Source organism: Miscanthus floridulus, chromosome 13 (genome assembly GCF_019320115.1).
Source record: "Miscanthus floridulus cultivar M001 chromosome 13, ASM1932011v1, whole genome shotgun sequence".
NCBI lineage: Eukaryota > Viridiplantae > Streptophyta > Magnoliopsida > Poales > Poaceae > Miscanthus > Miscanthus floridulus.
Window position 1 is genome coordinate 50,966,655 of NC_089592.1, and position 24,569 is coordinate 50,991,223.

General features: G+C 47.0%; 1 protein-coding gene and 1 pseudogene across 1 annotated transcript; both read right to left on the bottom strand.

Annotated features, from left to right (window-relative positions):
- Positions 1-12,608: 12,608 nt before the first annotated feature.
- On the bottom strand, positions 12,609-19,855 carry LOC136499798 (nudix hydrolase 15, mitochondrial-like; annotated as a pseudogene).
- Positions 19,856-20,156: 301 nt separating this feature from the next.
- LOC136501201 (nudix hydrolase 15, mitochondrial-like) lies at positions 20,157-23,838 on the bottom strand. The gene is made up of 4 exons (XM_066496701.1): positions 23,505-23,838; positions 21,797-21,939; positions 20,976-21,095; positions 20,157-20,691 (listed from the first exon to the last, which is right to left on the bottom strand). Exons 1-4 carry the CDS (start codon positions 23,749-23,751, stop codon positions 20,449-20,451), a joined length of 753 nt encoding a protein of 250 aa, XP_066352798.1. The 5' UTR covers positions 23,752-23,838; the 3' UTR covers positions 20,157-20,448.
- Between the last annotated feature and the right edge of the window lie 731 nt (positions 23,839-24,569).

The following is a 24,569-nucleotide window of genomic DNA, read 5'->3' on the forward strand; positions in this document are numbered from 1 at the left end:
GAACACGTAGTCATTCCAGAGCCTAGTTATTTCTGGGTTCCTTTTTTGCTACTTGTCTGTCGTAGTTCTGAGTTCATTGGGTCTTGTAAGATGTGTAATCTTGTATCTTTCAAAGTCATTTGTAATAGAAAGAATCTTGTCTTTTGAGATGTAATTTATTTTTCTACTGTAGTCCTGGTTGTTCATGAGATTCCTGAGTTCTTTCCATAAGAACCGGGTTCTTATGTTCCTTGTGAGGTAGCCCTTTGTTTCTTCATGGTTGACGGGTTGTTCTTGTAGTAATCTGATAACTCCGCCGTAGTGCTGGATGGATAAGTCTGAAATTTGCCCGTTGAATTGTACCGTTGTGTGGATTTGTGCTCTTCGTCATTTTAGCTATGTCAGTAAATGGACTGTTGCATTCTCACACTGTGCTTTAACGGGCCTGGTGGGCCATTTTTATCACTGTAAAATCTATTTAAAGACCTTTCATCTTCTTTTTCTTTACTGCCCTTCTCTTGCCTTGAAACCCTAGCTTTCAGAAATCCGTCGTCGCCATTGCCACCGCCATCTTAGTGCCGCCGTCCAAGCCTTCTCTTCCCCTAGTTCCTTCTTGCCTCCGTTAGTACATGGGTAGGAAGAAGGCTGTGAGCAAGTCTTAGGCAACCTTCATGGACGAGGAGTCGTCTCTTTCTGTGATCGAGAACCAGGAGTTCGTGGCCATGAGGGCTGCCCAAAAAGCTTGGCCAGCTCCGACAACAACTGAAGACTAGCTTCGCGAGCTTGCCAATGATGGTCTGATCTATAGCAAGGGCATTGCTTGAATGGAGAGTTCCAGATGAGCATCGGGTCCCTACCCCAGGTCCTAGTGAGATTATCCTTTTCATCTCCTTTATCCATGCCAGTCTTTGCCTTCCTGCTTCTGCCTTCCTTCATCAATTTCTTGGTTATTTTGGGGTTAGTTTGAACCATCTAACTCCCAATGTTGTCCTCCATCTTTCTGTTTTCGTACATCTCTATGAAGCTTTCCTTGGAATTCCTCCTTCTCTTTCTCTTTTCCGTCACTTCTTTCGTTTGAAGCCTCAACCCCGCCATGAAGACACCAATGTTCTTAGCGGCTGTGGGATTCAGTTTCGCCAGGGTCTTAAAAGCAAGTTCTTTGACTATGACCTAGTTGATTCTATGAGGGATTGGCATGCTGATTGGTTCTATGCTACCAATTTGATTCCTTCTCTTGTCATGCATTCTGGATCTGGTCCCTTGGTTAACGACCGATGGGAAAAGAACTCCCTAACTCTAGACGAGCTCCAGGTGATCCAGCCGTTCCTTGAGCGGATAAGCACTCTAAAGCAGCAGGGCTTGACCGGTTTTGGAATCGTCTTGAGCTTTCTTCGTCGTCGTGTTCAGCCTCTGAAGGAGCGAGAGAACCTTTGTTTTGAGTACTCTGGGGCTGAGGATCCTTCACGCATGGTCCCTGCCCTTGAGTTGATCGATGAGGAGGTACTCGAGCGTCTCCAGAAGATGCTAAAAGGAGCAAGCGTTGTCTCGCTTACTGTCTCCGAGTACTCTGCCAACAACCTGCCTCCAGCTGTAAGTTGTTTTCTCTTTGTGCGGGTTCTTTCTATATTTTTTTTGCTGCATCCATTTTTGCTTAATTTTCCTTGTCTTGTTGCTTTATTCATTTCGTAGGAATTGGGGCGCAATTTTGTTGACCCGATTCCCCTTGATGTCCTCCCTGCCATGGTGAATACTGGGGAGAACCTTGTTGGGGCTTCTGTAACTAGTAAGTTCCCAATCACCACAGTGTTTCCTAGAGTTTCTTTCGGAGTTGTTGATGTATATGAAGAATATGTTCCTCGTCCAGTCCCTCGAGGTTCTCGTAGTGTCTCGAAGAGGGGGCGAGCAGATGGTTCTTCATCTGGTTTACCTGCTTCTAAGAAGTCTCGCTAGCCAAGTACTCATCTAGGTACTCTAGTTGTAGCTAGCATGCTCTTAGGTGAGCATATTAATACACTCTATCTCTTTGTCTTCTTGTTTTTGTCTTGAATCGAGTACTTTTGTTCTTTTTTAGCTGGTGCTATGGTGGCCTTGGTTGAGACTAAGGAAGAAGAGGGCAATGATGCACCCCTTATCATGCGGCGGTGAGTTGTTTTCTTATTTTGCTGCTGCTGAATCCCTCCTCCTTGCTTTGACTTTGGTCTTGATTTTTTTGTAGTAAGCGGTCGTTGGGTATGAGTTCTTCCGAGGCTCCTGCACCAGGTTCTTCTATAGCTCTAGTGCCGAGTTCTTCCATAGCTCTAGTACCGAGTTCTTCTAGGGCTCTGGTACCGGCTACACCACTCCTGCCACCGAGTGGCGGGGACATTTTTGCTGCCATGGTTCCCCCTACGAGGTCTTCTTTTTGTTTTACGAAGAAGAAGATAGCTGGGTGAGTGAATTCTGGTTTTGTTTCTTTGCTTCTGTTCTCCTTTTCTCTTGTTCTCATTGGTGAGTTTCTTTATTCAACTTTTAGGCCTTCGTCTTCTCTCGTCCCTCCATCGACTTCTTGCCAGCCCTCTATTGTGCCACCAAGTACTGAGCCTTAGGACTCACAGCGCACTATCGGTGAAGTGGTTGTGGGGGTGACAAGGCCTTCTGGTGACGATGTTGCTGCTATCTTGGTTGCCCCAGAGGTGACCATGGCCATTGCGGTGGATTCATCTAGGGAGGTAGCCAGGACTTCCCATGATGTGTCCTTGATCTTGCCTTCTCTGCATCGGCCGTCTTCTCCCTCCGCTCCTCTTTCTACTAAAGATGTGGTTCATCAATTTGATGCCACTCATCGGTTGTCAGAGTTGACCGCTTCTTGGGGAGACTTTGTGACCTTTGTGACTTCTTTTGGAGAAAAACTCCAAGTAAGTTTTCTAAAGTTCTTTCTTTGGATGTTCGTCTTTCTCCTATTCTTATGCCTTCTTTCTCTCTTTCTTTTTTGTTCAGTCCTTCTCTCAAGACCATACCGGCTTCTTCTTCTCATCGAAAACCGAGAAGAAGTTGTCTTCTGAGTTGAGCGCCCTAAAGGCAGAGCTGGATCTTTGTCAGGCTGAGATGGAGGCTAAGCGTAAAACGCATCAGAAGGAGGAACAAGGTCTTCGTTCCCTGGGTTGTTGAGGCCGAGAAGCAGAGGGATGCTACTATCCAGGAGGCTTTAAAGAATTCAGAGGCCATGAAAAACTTAGGAGGCGGTGAAGAAGGAGTGCAACGGTATTACGAGTTCTTTTTGTTTCCTTTTGTATTCAAATTCTCCTTTTTGCTGACTTGTTGTTTGGTGTCTTGTCTAGCTCTCCGAGTTGAAAAGCAGAAGCTCTCGGAGGGCATTGATGAAATGAAGACTCTTGTTCGTTCTAGTCACAACAAGGCTAAGGAGGTAATTACTTATGCTGAGGAAGAACTTGCACTTGCTAAGTTGATTAGGCGTGGAGCTGATAGAGATCTTGTGTAGGCCCAAAAAACTATTGAAGACTTGTCTGGCAAGTTGGCGACAGGCTACTGAAAACTGGAAAGCTTTGTGGAAATCCTTTCGTTCAGTAGCCGATGTTCTCCGAACTCTAGCGGATGATGGACAATCTTGGGCTCAGTTAATTCCTCGAATTTCGAGTCATTTCCAAGAGTTCGTGAAGAGGTGCGCCCAACTGTGTACCAAGAATGTCCTGGCCTAGGTCTAGGTTCTTTCTCCAGAGGCGCCTTTGTCCAACATAGCAGAGGAAGCCGATAGTCAAGAGTACATTGATGCCGTTGAGAGGATGGAGCCTGAGGTCAAAAACTTAGCCAGTAGAACTATAGATAATCTTAATATTGTTATCTCTTCTCCTGACGATGACGCTTGATGTATTTGACCTTTATGCATGCGCCTTGTAATATGACATTATACTTCTTGAATGAAGATTTTTTTGTTGATGTCTTCTTTGCCTAGATGCCTTCTTTATTCTTTGGATGAGTTGTCCAAGTGATCAGGGTTACTCGACTTGTCGAGTACTTTGTCTTGCTTTCGTCTTTGCCATGTAAACAATTCTACGCGTTATCTTGATAAACTTTCTTGATTTGTCGAGTACTTTTTTGTCCTTCCTCTGTGCCATGTAAACAACTCGTTATATGTAGGTCTTTGTGTTGACAACCTTTCTTGATCTATCGAGTGCTTGTCTGGCTTTCATCTGCGCCATGTAAACAACTCGGTATAGAATGTTGTCTTGACAAACTCTGGGCTCTTATTAGTACTGAAAAGACTTAGGACCAGAGATCTCAAACGTCTTCAGCTTCTCCTTTTCGGCTTTTTTGCTTAACTTGAACTATGTTCAGCATCTGTCTCTTTCCTTGAGTGTAGCCCCCGAGCCTCTTGCTTCTTGGCACAAGGAGCTGGAGGGTCTTGTCTTGAAATTGCTCTGATTTATGCTTTAGGCTTAGTTTCAGTCAGCTTTGCTTTTTGGTTCTTGTGTTAGCTTGTTAGCTACCCTCATTGGCGGGCTCAAGCATCTTTTTAGCTATTTTGCTCTCGGCCGGGATGCTCAGGCTTATTTTCAGCCATTTTGCTGTTTGGTTCAGGGTGTTAGCTTGTTAGCTACCCTCATCGGCGGGCTCAAGCGTCTTTTCAGCTATTTTGCTCTCGACCGGGATGCTTAGGCGTATTTTCAGCCATTTTGCTTTTAAGAAACAACTCGGGGAAAGCCATAATGCGACATATGTTTATCGAGAAAGAACCATCTTTATTGATCATGAATATTGATATGTCACAATGGTACATATGTTTTTGGTGAGCGCTATCTTTGTTGATCATGAATGTTGATCTCTTGTGTCTTGTATACATATTTTCCCTTGAGTTGTTTTCATGCGTAGAATCTTCGTAGCTGATTGATGTGCCATGTATTGTTGACTTCTTTTCCGTCTTCAGTTATGAGCTTGTATGTGCCCGGTCCGATGATTTTTGTGACGATAAAAGGACCTTCCCATGGACTGAGTAATTTGGGGCGTCCATCAGGTTTTTTATATTCTTCTTAGTACTAGGTCTCCGACTTGTAATGATCGTGACTAGGTATTCTTGTTGTAGTGGTGCCTTAGTCCTTATAGGTATCTTGCTAATTGCAGGGCAGCGTTTACTCTGGCTTCTTCTATACTATCGAGTTCTAATCTTTGGGTGTCTTCTGCTTCTCTTTCGTCGTATTGCTCTATCCTTAGGGACGCCCAGATCAAGTCTGCGGGTAGTACGACTTCTGATCCGTACACCAAGAAGAAAGGTGAGTATCCGGTGGCTCTGCTTATTTGAGTCTGTAGCCCCCATACAACCTTGGGTAATTCTTCAATCCATTTTGATCCATAGTCTACTAGTTCTTCATACAGTCTTCGTTTTAATCTAGCTAGTATGAGTCCATTTGCCCTTTCGACCTGTCTGTTGGCCTCTGGATGTGCGACTGATACGTAATCTATTTTGAAACCACAGTCATGTGCCCAACTTTGGAATTCTATGGCCGTGAAGGGAGAACCCAAATCCATGATGATTTGATTGGGCATGCCGAAGCGGTGCATAATGTCTTGGATGAACTCGACTGCTTTGACTGCGCTGTATTTTGCTAGTGGTTTGAATTCAATCCATTTGGTGAACTTGTCAATTGCCATGGAGATGTACTCGAATCCGCCTTTTGCTTTCTTGAGAGGTCCTACTTGATCCAGCCCCCATCAGGAGAAGGGCCAAGCAGGTGGTATGCAGATGAGGTTGTGGGCTAGCACATGAGCCTATCTTGCGAACATCTAACAACTTTTGCATCTTCTGACGAGTTCTTCTACATCTTTCAAAGCGGTTGGCTAGTAGAAACTGGTGCAAAATGCTTTGCCGACTAGTGTTCTTGAAGCGGCGTGATTTCCTACAGCAACCTAAGTGTATTTCGTCTAGGATTTGTTTGCCTTCTTCAAATGAAACGCATTTTAGGAGTACTCCTGATGATGCGGCTCTTCTATAGAGCTTGTCTCCTACTAGGACGTAATTCTTACTTCTGTGAACAGCTCGTGTGGCTTCCTATTTTTCCGCTAACAACTTATTCTCTTTGATGTAATCAATAAAAACCTATGTCCATGAAGTGTTGATTACCATAATCTAGTTGCCTTTGGCTGTGAGTTCTGGGGTTGTCTCATCGGGTTGTTTGATAGAAGGAGCTGATAACTCTTCTATGAATACGCCGGGTGGGACCTTTGCCCTGTCTAATCTGAGCTTGGCGAGGACATCTGCTGCAATATTGGAATCGCGCAGGACATGTAGAATTTCCAATCCTTGGAAATGTTTTTCGAGTTTTCTGATTTCAGCGCAGTAAGCACCCATGTTTTCTTTGGTGCAATCCCAATCTTTGTTGAATTGGTTGATGACTACTGCCGAATCGCCGTATACGAGTAATCGCTTGATTCCGAGGGTAATTGCCATTCGTAGCCCATGGATGAGAGCTTCGTATTCTGCTTCATTGTTGGTAGCTTGCCATAATATCTGAAGGACATACTTGAGTTGTTTTCCGTCCAGAGAGATTAGGAGAATGCCTGCACTGGCTCTGCCTAGCTTGAGTGATCCATCAAAGTACATCTTCCAGTGGTCAAGGATTGTATTTGACATAGGTTGTTGAATCTCTGTCCAATCGGCAACAAAATCTATAAGGGCTTGAGATTTGATTGCTTTCCGTGGGGTGAAATCGATGTTGGGAGCGCCGAGTTCAACCGCCCACTTAGATATGCACCCTATTGTGTCTTTGTTGTGTAAGATGTCTCCTAGTGGGAAATCTGTCACCACGGTAATCTTGTGGCTTTCAAAATAGTGACGAAGCTTGTGTGAAGTGATCAGTAGGGCATAGAGTAGTTTTTACACATGCGGGTACCGGATTTTTGATTCTGACAGTACTTCGCTGATGTAGTATACTGGGCGTTGTACTTTGTACACGCGCCCTTCTTCTTCTCTTTCTACTACTATCGTCGTGCTGACTACAGTAGAAGTTGCCGCAATGTATAGCATCATGTCTTTGTCTTTCTTTGGAGGTGTGAGGACTGGTGAGGATGTGAGGTATGCCTTAAGTTTCTTGAAAGCTTCATTGGCTTTTTCTGTCCACTCAAACTTGTCTATCTTCTTTAGTAGTTTAAAGAAAGGTAATCCTTTTTCGTCGAGTCTTGAAATGAAACGATTGAGTGCCGCCATGCAGCCTGTTAGTTTTTATACATCTTTGACGCTTCGAGAAGGGCCCATCTCTGTTATGGCTCGAATTCGCTTGGCGCTTGCTTCGATTCCGCGATGACTGACTAAGAATCTGAGTAGTTGTCCTGAAGGAACTCCGAATACACACTTGTTTGGGTTCAATTTCCACCTCCACCTTTTCAGATTCTCGAATGTTTGTTTTAAGTCTTCAATCAGTGCATCCGGGTTCTTTGTTTTTACAACAACATCATCCACGTATGCTTCTACATTTTTGCTGATCTGATCACCAAGGCATGTTTGGATAGCTCTTTGGTAAGTGGCTCCAGCATTCTTGAGTCCAAACGACATGGTCTTGTAGCAGTAGGCGCCAAACGGAGTGATGAAAGATGTCTTGCTCTGGTCTTGTTCCTTTAGTGCGATCTAGGTGATATCCTGAACAGCAATCAAGGAAGGATAATAGGGCAGATCCTGCTGTTGAATCAACTATCTGATCAATGCGTGGTAGCCCAAACGGATCTTTTGGGCAGTGTTTGTTGAGATCTGTGTAGTTGACACACATGCGCCACTCGTCCGTATTCTTTTTCTGTACCAGAACTGGATTTGCTAGCCAATCTGGATGGAGGATTTCTCTGATGAATCCGGCTGCCATTAGTTTTGTAATTTCCTTTTTAATTGTTGCCTTCTTGTCGGGAGAGAATCGTCGTAGTCGTTGCTTCATAGGCTTGGAGCCTTCATTGATATCAATTCTATACTCAGCCAACTCTCTTGGGACCCCTGGCATGTCGGCTGGCTTCCAAGCGAAGATATCCTTGTTGTCCCGAAGAAAGTTGGTGAGCACGAGTTCCTATTTTGCTGATAGGTGTGCACTGATGGTTGCCGTTTTTTATGGATCACCGATGCCTAGGTCGATTTACTTGGCGTCGGCTTCTTTTGGTGGTGCTAGGATGCTTGGCTTTTTAGCCGGTATCTCTAGTTCTTCTTGGCTTATTTCTATGGCAATAGTGGCTATTTCTTTTTTTCCATCGTTTGCCAGTGTTTTTGCTGCAATTTGAATTGCCTGAACGTCGCTAGTCAAAAGTGCGCTTCAAATCACTTCAAAGAGAAAGGACACCGTTAGGTCCTGGCATCTTAAGTAGTAGGTACGGATAATGCGGTATTGCCATGAATTTTACTAGCACCGGGCACCCGAGGATTGCATGGTATGATGAATCGAAGTCCGCAACCTCAAACTTGATGAACTTTATACGGTAGTTTGAGGGAGTTCCAAAAGTAACTGGTAGAGTAATTTATTCGAGTGGCATGGCTGCCTTGCCGGGTACTATGCCATAAAAAGGTGTACTTGTTGGTGTAATCATCCCGGCAAGTTGTAGTCCCATCTTCCTTAGAGTCTCTGGAAAAATGATGTTGAGTTCGGCTCCTCCGTCGATTAGTACTTTTGTAACAGTCATACCGGCAATGGTTGGATCTAAAATCAGTGGGTAATGGCCTGCGTTTCCTACGCTGGTCCATTGGTCTTCTCTTGAAAATTGGATTGGATACTCTGACCAATTGAGATATCTTGGTGTAGTAGGTTCTGCTGCCATGATGGTTCGTAACGCTAGTTTTTCTTGATGTTTGCTTCTAGAATCTGGAACCCCAGCAAAGATTACTGCTACTATCCCTCTAGATTTTTGGAATCCCTTATCTTCATGGTTGTCTCCTTTTTTCTGATTGTCTTCTTTATTGTTTCCCTTGCTATCTTTTCTTGTGTATCTTTCGTTGAAGGTGTAGCAATTTCTGATTGTGTGTTTTCCGTTGGGGTGCAAGGGGCAACGTATGTTCTCAATGTCATCATATCTTCTGGGTTTCGAAAACTTCTTTGATTTGTCAGCCATTACTATTGTGTTGTCTGGACCACGCTTTCTCTTCTGATGTTTGCTGTTTCAAGGAATTTGTCTGTCCGGGTTGTCTCTGTTGTTTCTATCCGGGAATCTTTCTCTTGTTTTTTTCTCTGCAGTAATCATCTTTTCCACTGTCCGTCTGAATTCTTCATTGTTTCTTGGATTTTCTTTGCAGAAGTCTTGAAATTGCCACCTAGCCATGATTCTGTGAGAGAAAGCTTCGATTACTTCTCGTTGTGTGATGTCATGTGCTTGAGCTCGTAGTTCACCAAATCGACGATAGTAATTTCTGAGCCTTTCACCTCCTTTCTGCTTGAGTCCTTTTAACTCTGCGTGGGTGATTGGGTGTATAATAATACCCACGAAATTTTCATAGAAAGCTCTTTGCATGTCCTCCCAATTTTTGATTGATCCTGGATTTAATTTGTCAAACCATTGAAGTGGCATGGTTTCTAGGGCCATGGGAAAGAACAAGGTTTTGATATCATCGTCTCCTCTAGCCAATTCAATCGATTGTGAGTAAATCCTGAGCCATTGCTTTGGTTCGGTCTTGCCGTCATACTTGGAGTGGTTGGATGGTTTGAACTTGTGAGGTAGTCGTATTGAAGCAAGTCTGTTTGTGAAACAAGGGAATCTATCGTGCGTTCCGGCTTCTGTGTATTCCGATTCGGCGCCCCCTTCTTGCCAACTGTCATCTTGGTGAGAGTAGTTCTGCATGGCTGTCCGAGTAGGTGCTTTGCTTCTGGCCTTTCTTGGTTGTTCGACTCGGTTGTTTTGACTATAATTTCTTTGGCTCTCTCTGTTGTAACTTCCACTTGGTCCAAGTCTTTCGAAAACGGACTTCCTTTGATTTTGATCTTCCTGTTCATGAGATGTTGCCCTTCCGTCAGTGCGTCCTAAGGACTGTTGATCGGAGAAAGTCCCAGAGCTTGTTCTTGTTTTTCATTGGGATATGAGGTCGCCCTGAGTTCTTCTAGTGCTTCTTGGATCTTATCGTAGGGTGTATTCGTTGCTCGTCCTTCTTCGACCTCTTGCTCTGATTTTCTTCTGTTGTACTTGGCTAGATCTGACTCATATTTAATCTAAGTGTCCTTTCGCTGCTTAGCACGGCATTGATGTCCTTGTTTCAATTTGTTCTTTCTTTCTCTCGCTTGCCTCTGACTCTCAGTCTCACCATCGTGCCCTTGGATAAATGGTGATATATTAGATTTGGATTCATCTGAAGACCTCACGTTGGGTACTTCTAGGGGGATCAATGGTGATCGAGGACGGCGAATCATGAATACTTCTCTAGCGTGAGTTGTTCTGTCATCATCATTGATTTCTGTACTGCCAGAGCTGTTGATAACTTCAGTAGAGGTTTCAAGGTCATAGATCGAATCTCCTTCTTGGTAGGGTAGAGTTGCTGTTGTCGTATCATCGATTAGTTAGGTGCCGTCATCTTCAGGAACGGTACCTGGCCAGTGAACGATGCAGTCTTGAGATGTTATAGTTAAAACGAGACCTTCCTGGGCTTCCTTCAGTGGCATTCTAAGCACTGGATCGAGGAATTCTTCGGGCCGTGTCTGATAAGACGTTGCCATGTTGTGGAGTTTGAATGGAAGAGGACCCGACTTCTTTGAAGTACTCTGAGTGTACTCCGAGTAGTATTCTTAATAGGTTGACGTCATGTTCCGAAGCCTTGTTAGAAAAGAACTTGGGTTTCTGAAAGAACTCGGATAAGACTTTGTCTCGGAAGCGGAACTTGAGTTTGAATCGGATGCGTGAAGTCGTGAAATCCGAGTTGGATTGGACATCACGAGCTGCGCGAATCTTCCGGCAAGCTGATCTGTCGTTGTCGCCGAAATGAAAAAGTCCTGATGATGATCTGAATCTTCGAGGAGACGGCCTTGGAGCTTGCCGTCGTTACCAGCCTCGCAGATCCATGAACCGAAGATGAAGGTTGATCCCGTCGAGAAGGTCATGTTGTCGAGGTCCGTCGAGCTCTCGGATGCAAAGTCGTCGAAAGCCCCTACCTGGCGCGCCAGCTGTCGATGTTTGACCACCGATAGCCTGCCACGGGGGTACCCGGGGCAGTATGTTCGGGCTTTAGCATATGCAGAACTCGACGGTAAACGCAAGAGACAGTCGATTTATCCTGGTTCAGACCCGATCGTAGATCGAGTAATAGCCCTACGTCCAGTCGGCGTTAGCCTTTGCTTTGAATTGATCGTAAAGTGTTGTGTTGTACAATTATTGTCTGAACTCCCGATCCAAGGAGCCCTGCCCTCCTTTATATAGTCAGGAGGCCAGAGTCCTAGTCGGTTTACAATGAGAGTTCCTAATAGGATTACAGAATAATACTACTATTAAGATTACAGGGGAAGAATTCTAGTTAGGCTAGTTCTTCTCCCTTCCTTGCGGGGTATCCCGTGGGTCCCGCACCGACAAGGAGGAGGATGTGTTGAGTGAGATTCCGATGCTTCAGGTGATAGTAATGGTAATGATGATGACAAGAAGAGCATAAAGAAGAAGGCACTTGCAACCATCACTATCAACAACAAACCTTCTATCTTCGACACTTCCTCATCAAGACTAATCAATGTCTAGAACTTGTTCGAATTTTTTTATTAGTCCATATTTAGCCTATTATCTCACGACGGATCAAAGTTTAGTCTGATGATCCAAACTCGGGCTCAGCTTAGCACCTTAATCAGGATAATTCCGGTACATTTCCCTCTTGAAAACTAGCTAATGACCTCGGTTGCGGGTATATACAAGTACGCAAATTTCTATGCCGATGGACACGCCAAATACCAGTTGGAACCTAACACCGGTGGTGCTGGTGCATGGAGCCGGACGATCTCTCCACAGGTTACAGTCCATGAGTATGCACGGAGCCAGCCTTTTTTTCGTGCGATGCGATGTCCTACAGGACACATCAGCAGATTTTTCTTGCCATGTTTTGTTTGTTTACCTGGGTCTGGGAGGGCTCCATTGGCGACTTTTCAGATGAGGGAGGAGCAGAGTGGCATGACACCCTGAAACGAAACGAGCCCGATGGGACTACTGTACTGTAGATGTATAACCCTTTTCAGCTTGTGTTGCAGTGCTGCTGTCCTTTTCTTTCACAAGTGAACACCCACCCTGTCTCAACCCTCAACGGCAAACTTCACTGGGGATTTCTATCTCGATTCTCCATGTTTCGCGGGACCCATTTGTCTGTGCATGAATTTAGAGTATCTTCCAATCATAAGCAAACAACCCAACAGGGGAAGGGCATGCAAGCGCACTTGCTCGGATATCATCATCTAGAGCCTGTTCGAGAGGCCGTATCGTATCGTGGATTATTTACTGCTGGCTGGTTTGGTGTGAGAGAAAAACACTGTTCCCGGCTGGAAATTCTAATCTACTACTAGTAATTTGCACACCTATGTCCATTAAACTTTTTAATGGTGTCACTTGAGGTCTAAACATCATCAATCAGAATGTATATACACCTGTGTGGTGTGCTAGCAATACCATGTGCGTGAGGCAGATAAAATACGCTACGAATTATGAGTTGGAAAATTTGGGTGACATGAACACCATATTGATCCCCAAGTATGATAATCAATATTGTTACAAAGGTTTTGGATCTAATTAAGTGAACTACTTAGCAAGTCACGGAGACCAATAGACGAAGCAAACATGCAAATGCATGATTTGATATCCATGGAGATGGAGATGGAGCCCCAAATCATGTACTTCTCGTTCCCTTTGGCATAACTGAAGTGATGAATTGTAAATTCCTGCCCATCCATTCTAGATCATTAGATGTCCGGTTCTCATCCTGCACCATTCACAACAAATAGATCACAGGATAAATGAATGGCATTGGGCATAATACAAGGTATCACAGAAAATGGAACAGGTTCCTATGGTCTTTCCAGGAACCAATTACTAATTCTGTATGTCAAGTTATCATAGTTTGCTATTCTGAAAAGTAAGACACAGTAGTACATATTATCATATAACATTGTAAGTTGCAGCAGTATGGTAGAACATATGGTTAACATGTTTCATCAGTAAACTAATAATTTCTTGGTGCATGGCAAAGGCAGCAACACACTTGCGGGGGAAAGACTTGTCTCGGTTTATCCCTTCCCCAGACCCCACTCATGTGGGAGCCTCCGGCACTGGGTCTGCCCTTTTGATGGCAAAGGCAGCAACACACTTCAAATTGCCAGTGTCAAATACAAAAATTATATGATAAATCCTACGCAGTCTGTAGTTAGGATGGTAAGAACACCAATGTACTAACCTTAAGGAACATCTCCAGGGGTACATCAAAAATTTTGTCCACCTCAGCAGCGTTAAGAACAGGCTTAAATGCGTTTATGCCTGAAAGTATGCCAATAATAGGAACAACTACCAGAAGATGCTGCCAAAGACATGCAGAACGGTACTTATAATGATGAATCTTAAGTGCTCCAGGACCACAAATGTAAGTCATTAGGACAGCTGAAGATGGAAGTGAAACTGGCAGTCTCTATAAAAATATGATATATAAAATAAACAAGACTATATGTTGTGTAACGAATTTTCATGAGGAATCTACAAGCATCTTACATTATCAATCTATCTAATTCTTATTATATTAATGGTTGAAGTTGAAAACAAGACATTACAAATTCGGCAGCTGAATTTTAGGAACTTAGCATCTGCTCTATATCTGAATGATATGGATCGACAAAACTGCATGATTATTTTCTATCAATTTCACATGAACTTCATCATCATGTGATGATGTGGATAAGCACCACTGTAATCTTGAGACTTAAGTGTCATGTGGGGAAAGGTCTACACCAGGAGGCGCCGGGCCAGAGACCTACGCCGAGCAGCGGAACACGCGGCGGAACGCGTGGCGCGCGGTGACGTGGTGAGCGCGGCGACTGCGGACGCAGGGAGCGCAAGCACGGTTGGCTTGGGCAGGTCGAGTGGCTAAGAAGGAAAGATATTATTAGTTTCCTTTTCTATTATTAGTTCCTTAATTTCTGGAGTTTGTTACTCCCGTTGGTTTGGGCTATGCCCTTATATTCTTGTAACCGTGACAATTGAGAGAGGAGGAAGATTGTTATCCCTAACCTTTTCTCTCTCTCTCAACCAAAGCCTACGGTAGAGGGGTATAACCTCACCGGAGAAGACGGCCAGCGGCTACGAGCTACGTAGTCGCGGTCCGGCCAGCCAAGGGTTCGACGCCCTTGACAACCTGGTATCACGGTCACGTCGATCCTCACCCACCCGCTCCACCCAACCCTCCACAGCCGCCGCTCCAAACCCTAGTCCGTCGCCGTCTTCCACCGCCTCCGCACCCAGCCCAGCAACCATGTCCGAACCAACACTCGCCGAAGTCATGGACATGCTGACGTCCATGAGCACGGAGATGAAGACCTTGAAGTCTGACATGGCAACCATGAAGGACAAGTCCTCGTCGTCCTCGGGCGGCGGCGACGGCCATCGCTCAGAAGGGCCGCGCGATCAGGACTTCCACCCGAAACACAAAAAGTGGGATTTTCCCCGCTTCGATGGCACGACCGATCCGATGCTCTTCCTCAACAAGTGCGAGTCCTACTTCCGCCAACATCGGACCATGGCGGAGGAGCGCGTGTGGATGGCGTCGTATCATCTAGACGACGTCGCACAGCTGTGGTTCACCCAGCTTCAGGACGACGAGGGCACGCCGCCGTGGGGACGCTTCAAGGACCTCCTGAACCTGCGGTTTGGACCTCCCCTCCGCTCCGCCCCGATGTATGAGCTCGCCGAGTGTAGGCGCACCGGGACCGTGGAGGAATATGCCAACCGTTTCCAGGCCCTCCTGCCTCGTGCCGGCCGGCTTGACGAGGCGCAGCGCGTCCAACTCTTCACCGGGGGCCTCCTTCCGCCGATCAACCACGCTGTCCGCATCCACAACCCGGAGACGCTCGCGGCGGCCATGAGCCTGGCGCGCCAGGTGGAGCTGATGGAGTCCGAGCGGCCGGTGCAGCACCCTCCTAGGGCGCCACCGCGCGGTCCTCCTCCCGCACCCATACCTCGGCCTGCACTTCAGGCGCTCCCGCCACTGCTGGCGCTCCCCGCTCCCCCGGTGACCTCCCAGCAGGGACGCGGCGAGGGCAACCAGCGGCGCCTCACCCCGGACGAGATGGCGGAGTGATGCCGTCACAATCTGTGCTTCAATTGTAATGAACGGTACACCAGGGGCCACAACCGGTTCTGCAAACGCATCTTCTTCCTCGATGGCGTGGAGATCGATGACGACGCGGCCGCGGGCGATGCTGCAGCGGCCGATTCCGGCGAGACGGACGCGCCCATTTTCTCCCTCCATGCGATGGCCGGCGTGACCATGGGCAAGACCATGCAGATCCACGTCAAGGTGGGCGCGACGTCCTTCATCGCCCTCCTTGACACCGGATCAACCCACAACTTCATCGCCGAAGAGGCGGCGCAGCGTTCTGGGCTGCCAATCCAGCCTCATCCGCGACTCACGGCAACGGTGGCTAATGGCAAAAAGGTGCCGTGTCCGGACGTCATCAGGCGTGCCCCGCTCGTCATCAACGACATCGAGTTCGCTGTCGACTTGTTCGTTATGCCTCTCGCATGATATGACCTGGTGCTCGGCACCCAGTGGATGGAGACCCTCGGGCGCCTAACGTGGGACTTCACCGTGGGCACGGTGTCGTTCGTGCACCAGGGCTGCACGACATGCTGGACAGGGGTGCCACTACAGGAGGCGCTGGAGTCCTGCGCATCCGTGACTTCGGCACCTTTGCTCAAGGAGCTCCTCGCCGGCTTCGGGGATGTCTTCGTGGAGCCGCACGGTCTGCCGCCCAAGCACACCCACGACCATGCCATCGCCCTCAAGCCCGACACACAGCCGGTGGCGGTTCGCCCCTATCGCTACCCGGCTGCCCACAAGGATGAGTTGGAGCGGCAATGCGCCGCCATGATCGAGCAAGGCATCGTCCGGCGTAGCGACTCGGCGTTTTCTTCGCCGGTCCTCCTCGTCAAGAAGGCGGATGGTGCATGGCAGTTTCTGCGTCGACTACCGGGCCCTGAATGTGCTCACCATCAAGGACGTGTTCCCGATCCCCGTCGTCGATGAGCTGCTCGACGAGCTCCACGACGCCCGCTTCTTCACCAAGCTCGACCTACGGTCGGGATATCACCAAGTCCGCATGCGCCCTGGCGACATCCACAAGACGGCGTTTCGGACTCACGACGGCCTCTACGAATTCTTGGTGATGCCGTTCGGGCTGTGCAATGCCCCGGCGACGTTCCAGGCGCTCATGAACGATGTCCTGTGGCCTTTTCAGTGTCGGTTCGTCCTTGTCTTTTTTTATGACATTCTTATCTACAGCCAGACATGGGCGGAGCACCTGCGTCATCTTCGCGTCGTGCTCACCGCGCTCCGGCAGCAACAAGCTCTTCGTCAAGCGCAACAAGTGCGTGTTCGGCGAACCATCGGTCTCCTACCTCGGCCACATCATCTCGGCGTTCGGCGTCGCCATGGACTCGGCCAAGGTGCAGGCCATCCGCAACTGGCCTGTCCCTCGGTCCGCCCGGGCCGTGCGCGGCTTCCTTGGCTTGGCGGGCTACTACCGCAAATTCGTTCACAACTACGGAGCCGTCGCCGCCCCACTAACCGCTCTCCTCAAGAAGGAGGGTTTCTCCTGGAACGACGCTGCGGCCGCGGCATTTGATGACCTCAAGGCTGCCGTCACTTCAGCGCCCGTCCTCGCCATGCCGGACTTCGCCAAGCCCTTCACCGTCGAGTGCGACGCATCCTCTCATGGTTTTGGCGCGGTCCTCATCCAGGAGGGTCACTCGATCGCCTTCTTCAGCAGGCCGGTCGCCCCTCGCCATCGCGCTCTCGCCGCCTACGAGCGTGAGCTCATCGGCCTTGTTCATGCCGTGCGGCACTGGAGGCCGTACCTGTGGGGCCGCCGCTTTCTGGTGAAGACAGATCACTACAGCCTCAAGTATTTGCTGGACCAGAGGCTCTCGACGATTCCCCAGCACCATTGGGTGGGGAAGCTACTCGGTTTCGATTTCACCGTCGAGTACAAACCGGGCACGGCAAACGCAGTCGCCGATGCGCTTTCGCGCCGTGACACGGAGGACGGCGAGGAAGGCGCCATTCTCGCGCTCTCGGCTCCGCGCTTCGACTTCGTCACGCACCTCCGGTGGGAACAAGGCTCGGACCCGGCGCTTGTGGCGCTGCGCCAGGAGATCACCAGCGACGCACGCGGCGCGCCCTGGTCCCTAGTGGACGGCATGGTCCAGTACAAGGACCGGCTCTACATCCCGCCCACTTCCGCCCTAGTCCAGGAAATCGTGCTGGCGGTGCACGAGGACGGCCACGAGGGCGTTCAGAGGACGCTTCACCGACTCCGCCGCGACTTCCACTTCCCTAACATGAAACAATTGGTGCAGGATTTTGTCAAAGTATGCATCGTCTGCCAGCGCTACAAGTCCGAACACTTGAACCCCGCAGGTCTGCACATGCCCCTGCCTGTTCCGCACAGCGTCTGGACAGACATAGCGCTGGACTTCGTCGAAGCGTTGCCCAAGGTGCGCGGCAAGTCCGTCATCTTGACGGTGGTGGACCGTTTCAGCAAGTACTGCCATTTCATACCCCTGGCGCACCCGTACTCGGCCGAGTCCGTCGCAGAAGCATTCTTCGCCGACATTGTTCGCCTGCATGGCGTTCCGCAGTCGATGGTGTCGGATCGAGATCCGGTCTTCACGTCCAAGTTCTGGCGCGAGCTCATGCGCCTGATGGGAACCAAGCTCCACATGACCACGGCGTTCCATCCTCAGTCGGATGGCCAGTCCGAGGCGGCTAACTGGGTCATCATTATGTATCTTCGGTGTCTTACAGGTGACAGGCTGCGACAATGGCTGCGTTGGCTTCCGTGGGCGGAATTCGTCTTCAATACCGCCTACCAGACGTCCCTGCGCGACACGCCATTCCGTGTCGTCTACGGTCGCGACCCGCCGTCGATCCGCTCATACGAGCCTGGAAACACGAGGGTCGCTGCTGTTGCCCGGAGCATGGCGGAGCGCGAGGAGTTCCTCGCCGACATTCGCTCTCGGCTGGAACAGGCACAGCAGGTCCAGAAATGCCACTACGACGCGGGACATCGCCAGGTGGCCTATCAAGTGGGCGATTGGGCCCTCCTTCGCCTGCGTCAGCGTGCCGCTGCCTCGCTTCCTCAGGCATCGACGGGCAAGCTCAAGCCCCGCTACTTCGGGCCGTACTGCGTCACCGAGCTGATCAATGACTGTCGCCGTCCGTCTCGACTTGCCACCCGGAGCATGCCTGCACGACGTGTTTCACGTAGGCCTCCTTAAGAAGTTCCAAGGGACCCCGCCGGCCGCGCCTCCACCTCTTCCGCCGGTTCACCATGGCGCGATTGCTCCGGAGCCTGAACGGGCGGTGCGCTACCGTCTTGCCCGTGGTGTGCGCCAAGTCTTGGTTCAGTGGAAAGGTGAGTCCGCTGCGTCGTCCACTTGGGAGGACGTTGACACATTCCGCGCCAAGCATCCAGCATTCCAGCTCGAGGACGAGCTGCGTCTCGACGGAGGGGGAGATGTCATGTGGGGAAAGGTCTACACCAGGAGGCGCCGGGCCAGAGACCTACGCCGAGCAGCGGAACGCGTGGCGGAACGCGTGGCGCGCGGTGACGTGGTGAGCGCGGCGACTGCGGACGCAGGGAGCGCAAGCACGGTTGGCTCGGGCAGGTCGAGTGGCTAAGAAGGAAAGATATTATTAGTTTCCTTTTCTATTATTAGTTCCTTGATTTCTAGAGTTTGTTACTCCCGTTGGTTTGGGCTATGCCCTTATATTCTTGTAACCGTGACAATTGAGAGAGGAGGAAGATTGTTATCCCTAACCTTTTCTCTCTCTCTCAACCAAAGCCTACGGTAGAGGGGTATAACCTCACCGGAGAAGACGGCCAGCGGCTACGAGCTATGTAGTCGCGGTCCGGCCAGCCAAGGGTTCGACGCCCTTGACATTAAGAGACATTTGACAAGTACGTACATTTTAAAGACCAAATTTATCACATGATCTGAAACAAAGCGTTGATAGATAAATGATAAGGCTAACATGTACATAGTATAATCTAATCATGAACAAGACCATCAAGATTAGGAAGATGACCATGTGTACGAGCACAGCTCCTTATATTAAGAACAAAGACAATATGTACCATCTTGACAAGCTGGATAGTTCAAACATAAGAATGGCAGCATAATTTGGTTAACATCATGTTACAACATATAATTTCCATATTTCGGATAGGTAAAGCACATGCCGTGCAATTCATTTAGTAGACCTTATGATGATAGTCCTAGACACTGGAAGGAGAAAAATGTGAGCTCCTATGTGATGGAAAATGATTGCTGTCCTGTTCACAAAAGATGTTTAACAGAGTAACTGTGATTTGCTTATAGAAATTTTCAACAAACCTATAACAAGATCGTGAGTGAAGTTAGTTTAGCTGCAAACATGTATTTGGTTCTGACATTTGAACAACAAAAAGAGAAACACCCTATGCTCCTCCATTGACATGTTGACAGTTTACCAAATGTGAGAAAATATTCCATAGGGATTTAAGTGAGAACAGAAGTATACTTTGGACAAGAAATGTTCAAGCGACGTAACAATGGTGACCAGATCTGGATCAAGCCCAATCTCTTCTTTTGACTCCCTTAATGCTGTTGCTGCATCATCTGCATCGCCCTCCTCAGCCTTTCCACCTGGTAATGCAACTTCCCCGGAAAATTAGAGATGGAGAAAACAAATTTAGAAAAAGAAGGATGGATAAAAGTGGTCAGCTGTCAAGTTCATGACCTCATCAAATATTTACATACAAGTTTTCATGATTTTAAAAGTAAGCCGAGTAACTTTTTTGCGCCGTCCGAACGGGCCCAGTGTGATGGAGACTTGAAAGGCACATGGTTCGGTACTTCGGTTGTACAGTAGTGAGTAAAAAATAAGACAGCCTCAGAGCCGAAGGCGGCCAATAGTAACAGGGACATGAAAGTTGGTCAGAAACTTCTGATCCTTGTAGAACAATGGATTCAGTAGAACAATCTGATGTATGTATACATACGAATATACGATCAAATTGCATCCGAGCAAGTGCTCGATGTCATCAACAGCATCAACATGGACGATTTGCAGTGCATCATATATGAACATTGTTCTAAACATAAATGCCACTATTGTGTAAGTAGAAGATTGTAGAAAGAATCTAAATTAACATGACATCAAGTGATTTGGACTCCTCTTTGATTCTATAAACTCTGCTGGTGCAATATCCTGTAGATCTGTACTCCAAATAGCGTATAGTTGAGATAGCAGCGTAGGCACTAGTGTTTAGTAGGTCCTGCTAGCATTGAAGAGCAGTCCTTTGTAAACTTTGGCAATTTGAAATGTGCCCTTCGCTCTGTAAAGTCTGGTGGTCGCTGGTATACAACTGAAGCAGCATGGATCAAGATGCGGGCAGTCAGACCCCAGATTAAGTACTTCTGGATTCCTTTCTCGTAAGTGAAGTAATGAACTGTGAATGCCTGGCCCATCTTCTCTCGCTCCTCGGATGTCCTGTTCTCGTCCTGTGCCATTCATAGCAAATTGGCCATGGGATAAATGGATCTAAGGTTCAAATGAAAATGACACAGACCTTTTGGTATTTGCAATTGTTAGTTCTACCTGCCAACCTATCATAGTTTGCTATTCTCTACAGTAATGTAATTACACACTATCATGATCCATGCACTTAACATGTGTTTTAACCTGGTGGTATTCTTTAGTAAAACTGCATAAGGCAGTTACAGTTACCATGTTATCAAAAACTACATGACAGATCTTAGCACGGTGCGAGCACAAAGTTACTAACCTTGAGGAACATCTCCAGGGGTACATCAAATATTTCGTCTACCTCAGCAATATTAAGAGCAGGTTTAAATGCTTGTCTGTCCGATAGTATGCCAACAACAGGAACAACTACCAGCAGGTGCTGCCAAGGACATGAGAATTTTTTTAGTGACGAATCCTGAGATTAAATAGTGATATTACTATAGAACATAAGTTTATCACTTCAAATGATGTGATAGTACACTTTACTAAAACGCTGGGGAAAAATTACTCTCCCTCCCTATCTATACTGCAACCAAATCCTAAATTTATACTGCAACCAAATCCTAAATCTATACTGCAACCAAATCCTAAAAAAGACCACCAGAACTAAGAAAATGATCATAGCATCACTGCTTAAAAGGTAATGGCAAAGTGCACCATCTGAATAAGCTTAATAGTTCCAATGTCACAATGGAAGCACAGTTTTCGTCCAAACCATACTACAAAATCAATTTTTTCACATTTTAGATAAGTAAAACACTTGATATGCAAGTCATTCAATAGAACTCACGATGGTTATCTTAGATACTGAAGGATAGTAATACAAATTTCTGCTGGATGCAGAATGATTGTTATCCTGAAGTTAAAAGAAAAAAGGAATGATTATTGAATGTGGCCTGGCAAGAAAGAACAACCTATGTATGATCCTCAAGACATTTATATGCAAATCCAGAGTAAAATTGATTTGGCTGCACATGCATGTTTTGAACTCTTCCACTGATGCATCATGACTTAGTGTGCAGTGTACCCAATTTGAGAGAATTTTCTGTTGGGATTCAAGAGAAAACAAAAGGCCCATACCTTGGACAAAAAGTGTTCAAGAGAGGCAACCACTGTAACCAGAGCTGGATCAAGCCCAATCTCCTCCTTTGACTCCCTTAATGCTGTTGCTGCATCATCAGCATCACCCTCCTCAACCTTCCCTCCCGGCAATGAAACTTCACCTGAAAATCCCAGATGGAGGGAATGGAGTTATAAACAAATGCACAAAAGTTGTCCCGCAAACTTGATTCTGCATGTTTTCATAGAAAGCTAAGCTCAAATGTAGGGGCTGATTTGAGCTGAGCAAGATCTTTAGGGCAACCAGAAATACATGACAAAGTTCTCTATATTCCTTTGTTGGCCTTTGGTGACTCTTCTTTTTCTTTTATTTCATTTCTATTTCTGTTTTCTCCTTCCTTCTTCCTCTACTAAAACTATGATAAGACATTATGTTTCCTCTACTAAAACAAAATGGCAGGGCACCTGCCATTTGCCCTTAAAAAGAAAGATAAGACAAATTCACTCATGTCTGAGATGAAGGTAGTAGCTTGTGCTCCATTTTGTATTCTTGATCGTCCGATTGTAAAAGATATTGTATTCGAAGCAAAATTTGAGCACAGAAGAAAGCTAGTCTGGCCCATTCAGCCTATCACATGCTTCTGTCAATGAACAAGCTTCTCACGAGGGAAAACTTGGCCAAGAGAAGAGATGTCTCAGACCTGGCTGCCTATTTTGCGGTGAGGCTGAGAGCATCCATCACCTGTTATTTGGGTGTGTTGTGGCATGGAGAGCCTGGGAGTCACTAGCTGAGCTGACTAGCTTTCAGAGTGTAGTAGGCTTTGAATCTATGGCAAAATTGCAGTTGAGTAGTAAAAAGCATGCTGTTTTTAATATGTTCAGTTCAGCTATAACGTGGGGATTATGGGAACTGAGAAATAACATGTGTTTTTAGAGTGGAATGTGGAGGAATATGTCACGGCTGTGGCGAAAGGTAATACAGCTGCTCAAGAATTGGTCTCTGATCTGCCGACGAGTTGCCTGGACAATCTCAGGTCGTGTGTGTCCAGTTTGCAGGTGATAGGCTCAAGACCAGAGAGGATCAAAATGGGGAATAGTGCCCGATCATGGAAACTTGACACTGGGACCAGGGCAAGCTGAAGATGCCCAAGGAGCATGGAATGCTAGAGATGACCACGAAGGAGATGCATGTTGAGATCAAACCTGACCTGAAGGATGACATTGTGAGCTTCACGCTGCACACCTGAAGTTTAGATTCCTCCAATTGCCCATGTTTCAGTAGTTCATGTTCATCATCCTGGGATGTTTATGTGGTCTGAACCTAGTAGCTTTGATATTGAATTCTGTTTGTATGCTGCGTCGAAATTGGGGGTCCCCGAAATTGGAAGCCAGGGGAGCTCTGAGAGCAATGCATTAAACTAAAACCTATTTGTCCTGTTACTTAATGCATATGGACAGGTGTTGTTGTGCCCTGCAACTCTAAAAAGAAGTCCACATGTACTCCTACAACATTTGCCCAATTCTTTAGCTTATGTTCTTTAGCCGAAATTCACAAAGCCACATGACTGAAATGGTAACTTAGCTAAGAAGAGGAAAACAACAGGCAAACCTATATAAAACCCAACTTCCCAACCCGACGCGTGCATTGGCACATTTCCGCCTAACAGCAGGCCAGGCAAAAATAACAAAATAATAAGGCAACGAAAAAGCAAGGTGAGCAACTGGTCACCGGAGTGGGTGGAGAGGGAGGACGAGCGCTTGGTGAGGATGACGCGGAGCTCGCCGCCGTCGCCCCGGAAGAGGCAGACGAGCACGGCGGCCCTGCGCGGCCGGAACAGCTCGCCGTCGCCGGCGGTGCCGGGGACGGGCGCCGCGGCCGGCTCGGGGTCGTAGGGGGAAGGGGGCGGCCGGTGGAGCCTCAGGCGTCGTACAAGCGCGTCCATTTCCGCGCCGGAGCTGCAGTCCTCCCCCGCCATGGCCGAGATCGGAGGGAGTTGGTGGAAATGGTGCAGGGGGTTTGGTTTGCACAATGGCGGTCACCACCTTCTCGTTGGACTACGGTGTCCGTGGACCGCGGAATTTAACGCAAATTCTAAGTAGTCCGTATTAAATAAATAATATAGGTTCGGAAAAAAATATTTTTTCCGTGTTTGAAAACATGAGTTTGATGGCTACATTTGTCCCACTTAAGTTGGATAGGTTTGGCTACCTTTCTAACTTGTGTGAAACTCTACTAGGCACATATTTCTCATAGTTTAAACTTACTAGTACGATTTTTCAAATTTTTAGTTTATAAGCTCTTCTAATTTTGTCGATGTTTTTAGAAAAAATATATTATACCTACAAGTTCAAATAAATATACTATTAACACATTTTTACAGAGTGCACTTTTTGAAAATTTGATCAAATAAAAAAAACTTAGAACAAAGAAGGTGAACAATGATTTAGAACCATGGAAGCATTTCTAAATGCAAAGGATTATTATACACAAGCGTGTCACAATGCGAATGTGCACTCCGATAAAAGATCGAAACTAGCAAATCTTTGAGAAATTTAACAAGTCATTATTGGCTTCATGATTGCATGACTTACCATAAGTTACAGTTTTTTCTTTATTAGGGCAGCAGCATTTTTAAGCTTAGGCTCGGTTAGCAACTCCACTAATGGAGCTAAAGTTGTTTTTGATGTAACGATAGATAAAACAATCCTTTATTATTTTTCTTGAACACGTGGGGGAATTGTGTATCATTATATTAGTAGAAGAAAATGAATCAAACATAGTATATGAAAATAA